Source organism: Dreissena polymorpha, chromosome 6 (genome assembly GCF_020536995.1).
Source record: "Dreissena polymorpha isolate Duluth1 chromosome 6, UMN_Dpol_1.0, whole genome shotgun sequence".
Classification (NCBI taxonomy): domain Eukaryota; kingdom Metazoa; phylum Mollusca; class Bivalvia; order Myida; family Dreissenidae; genus Dreissena; species Dreissena polymorpha.
The window spans coordinates 107649953-107653790 of NC_068360.1; the positions used below are offsets into that span (position 1 = coordinate 107649953).

The following is a 3838-nucleotide window of genomic DNA, read 5'->3' on the forward strand; positions in this document are numbered from 1 at the left end:
TCTTGTCAGTCACGCCCCTCTAGTGGGTTATACTTTTACTCTATGTAGTTTCCGGATAAGTCTTCATGAGATTGTTCCTCCTGATAACGTAACGTTTTCACTATAGCTTAAGCAAACAAAAACTAAAACTATCATGACATAAACTGAACAATAAGGTGTTAATCAACAACAATTATAGGTGATTTATATGTTTATCATAGGAACTATATCCAGACCATACAGATGCCATCCGACGTTTGAGATGGACTACGGTGCAATTTGTTGTTGATACGGTATCACAGGTAAAATTAAATTTACGTATAAAGTGAAACTTCAGGTGCAGGAAAGATAATTTATATATTTATATTAATGTTGGTCTGTATTTATTGCAAGGAACCGATTGCATAACAATGGGACGCAATGACACAAAATAAATGTACTAGATACGACACAAAATGCAGACACACACACACAAACATGAATACAATTTGGGTCACCGCCCTCAAACGGGGAAATGGGTCGTTACTGGATTGAAGTAGCTCAAACCTGGAAAAAAATCCTTTTTTACGAAACAATTACAAATATTTATTTATAGAATACTGAACTATCTTGTAAACAACCATAAGAAAACACCTGCAGTTTCCGGAAATACACACATACATGGAATATATAAATTCCTCAAACAAAGAACATATTGTACAGATAATTTATATCGAAATAATAGTCAAATGACATAACATAAATTGATTGCTTATTTGAAATACTGAAAATAATTTTAGCCTATTTGCTGTTATGTGAATGAATTTTTCATACATTTTTTATACTTGGCCTCGACCGTTCAAATAGGCGATGGAACACTTGTCTGAATTAAAATAGAGGATATAAATATGAATTTATTTCTGTATAATATGTATATAGTTTCATTATTCCAATACATAGAAAACCCTTTTTTTTACTAAAGACACATATAACCAATACATGCCTTGTTACATTTTGCACAAATATCATCACGGTTCATTTCTTATGTTCATGACCACACGTGTACTGATTGTGATTATTTCTGATTAATGCTGAGCGTAAAGTTAGGCTAGTCATTAAAACGGGTTAAGCCCTCAATGCTTTGCACTTATCATTTTAAGGCTGTGACTCCAGCTTTAATCATTTAGCTAGTGTTTTGTTCGAGTTTCATTTATCGTACTATACTGGCTTACGGTAACTTAAATAAAACTCATGACAGTATATATACATATATTCTGTGCATGCTTTTATGTGTGAAAAGTAACTTGACTTTGTAATTAAATATGTTAATTAAAACCATAAAAATAAAAAATATTTAGTTTAATCTAAGCAAATTCAGTTATGTATATTTGAGTTGTCGTAGAACAGGAAGTTCGTTGAATAACTCTCATTGAATAAGTTGCTGATTACGAATGGTTATTTTGCAGAACAATAAAAGAAATATTTAACATCCATATTCAAGATTAAAATAATTTGCTTCTTAATTTCAGATGTGGCATAAGATAAGGGCAGATTTGCGGGGCTTTGCAAGGCAAATTCAGCCTTTTGTAGACGAGTGTGCACGTATTGGCTGTCTGATGAGTCTGCACGAACCACGTATTGTGATCATCGAAAACGCCCGGTCTGGCACTGATGTCAACGAAAATGTCTATGACAAATTATCTCCGGAAGGGAATACAGTTGAGTTCGTAGTGTGGCCCGCGCTGATGATTACTAATGGGCATGTGATTGCAAAAGGAGTTGTTCAGTGCTACAGGGCAGATCCTCGCCATAATCTATGGCAGACACACTCGAGTGTAGTGTAGTGTGGACAAAACAAACTGTTCAGATGATTTGGTAAAACATAAACACAATATCAATTCGCCTACGCTAAGTTTCAGAATATCGAGCTTCATTTATTCGGATTTTATTTTCTGTTTCATAGATTTTTTCATTTCGAAGTATGTGTAAATACAATCAATTAACAAAACAAAGACATTTACATGCATAGACTTATTTTACCATATGGCCTGTGCTTAAACTGTGTTATAACTATCAAAACACAAACTGACTTACTATATAATTCCTTATATATTTTTAAATGTGTTTTTACTTTACTTAAAACGTATTCATGTTTAACACATACATATTAAGTGATTTTCAACACAAAATGTTTCAGTTTTACAACAACACTAATACTATAACTAGAGTGTTCAAAACAGCATAAAGCCATATTATGTTACATTCACTAGTTGCCTAATAATGGGCATACTGTACAAACTTGATTTTACACAATTAGTGTGTTTTATTTACAAAACAATTAATTCTAGTTTTGAACCTAATATGCAAACTACACAACAAAAAAGTAAGTAAAAACAAAATTTGCAAGTTTCATATATAATGAGAGTTGTAAGATTATCAGCACCTATTTTTATTAATACAAATATTAATAACATATTTGTCTTATCACTTTTAAAAACATTCCTATATTTGATTCACTTGTTGTGATTGCATAAATATTAAAAGCAAATCTTAGACCAGACATAAATCCATGAATATGTGGGATAAATAATTTCCTTTTGCATTCAAAAATGTCCTTTTTAATTGCTATGAAAAGAACAAAGCAACTGTCATTTACCGTATTATTTTTGTCACCAAAATATAAGATTTGTCAGTGTATTACTATTTATATATTTGCATTTTTAAGCTATCAGAGATATCTTGTGTGTTTCTACTGCCTTACAATCACAAAATAAAATGGAATGAGATTATTCTCATATTTTGCAAGTGCATGTTTAAATATCGGAAAAGCCCATTTTTAAGGAGTGAGTTTGTTCCCTTAATTCTGTAGAAAATCCTAGTTTGCGACCATTCAATATATGTGTTTTTTAAACACTTGTCCGTAGACTTTTTTTCCATTGTATGGAATCATTTGCAATGTTTTTGTTCCAGTTTTTGGCATTTTGGGATTTCAGAGTTTAAATTAAACATAGAAAAATAACTTATTGAATGAATCAGTATTTTCTGGTATCTATATAGGTCGACAAAATGACATATGTATGAACTTTATACTGTTCTAATGGTACATTTTGCACTGAGCGCAATTAGGCAGAAAGAAAAATTTTACGCCTTCATAATGCATCACATTAACTGTTTTTTCGTTTTGATGTATACCTCTTGCAGTACCAAAAGTTGTTTACTGTCTTGCTATTTCTTGTTATAGCCTACATTTTGTATAAACTGCATGTATTACACCGTGTGCTTTTGTTTGTATATTTAAGTATAGGAATGTTTTATGGTCATGAATAACTTTTATTATCCGTATTAATTTTAAACTGTTCTTCAATTCATATATGTCTACCATTTTTAGTGTCGAAGTCGTTTGTTACATTCACGTGGCAAACAAGATGGCGAGGTCCATTTCGAGACAGGTATTGTTTGCCGTTGTATACCCTTTATTACTCTGTCCATTGGGGGAAAATAAGAATCGAACACACACAGATCCTGCGCCATTAAGGTCATTTGTGCGCTGCTATGCTATGAGTAGCTCATCCATGGGGAGGGACTTCTACTTGTTCACATTTTCATTCCAGCTTATCTTTTGACGGCTTCGACGGCGACCTCCCTCTAGAGTTCTCTTGTACAGTGAGTCGTGCCTGGTGACTGGTGTCAAAACCAAGCCAGATTTCGTCGTCTTGTGGTCCCTAGGAGGGGTTCTTGTGGACAGCAAGTGCTGCTGTCATGTATCGGACGTACTCGTTGGTCTTGTGCTCCATGTAGGCGATGTGGAGAAGTCCTCGTAGACTATTGTGTTCAAAGGCCTGTATCATGCGTTCACTGTCCGCATGAAGCGTCCAGGTCT

At 33.4% G+C, this 3838-nt stretch overlaps 1 protein-coding gene across 1 annotated transcript in view; it reads left to right on the forward strand.

Annotated features, from left to right (window-relative positions):
- Positions 1-3214, forward strand: part of LOC127834784 (uncharacterized) — a 9540-nt gene extending 6326 nt beyond the window's left edge. The window contains exons 5-6 of the mRNA XM_052360820.1: positions 201-281; positions 1488-3214. Coding sequence (XP_052216780.1) covers positions 201-281; positions 1488-1802 — 396 coding nt within the window. The 3' untranslated portion in view covers positions 1803-3214. The remainder of the gene's footprint in view (positions 1-200; positions 282-1487) is intronic.
- The last annotated feature ends 624 nt before the right edge of the window (positions 3215-3838 follow it).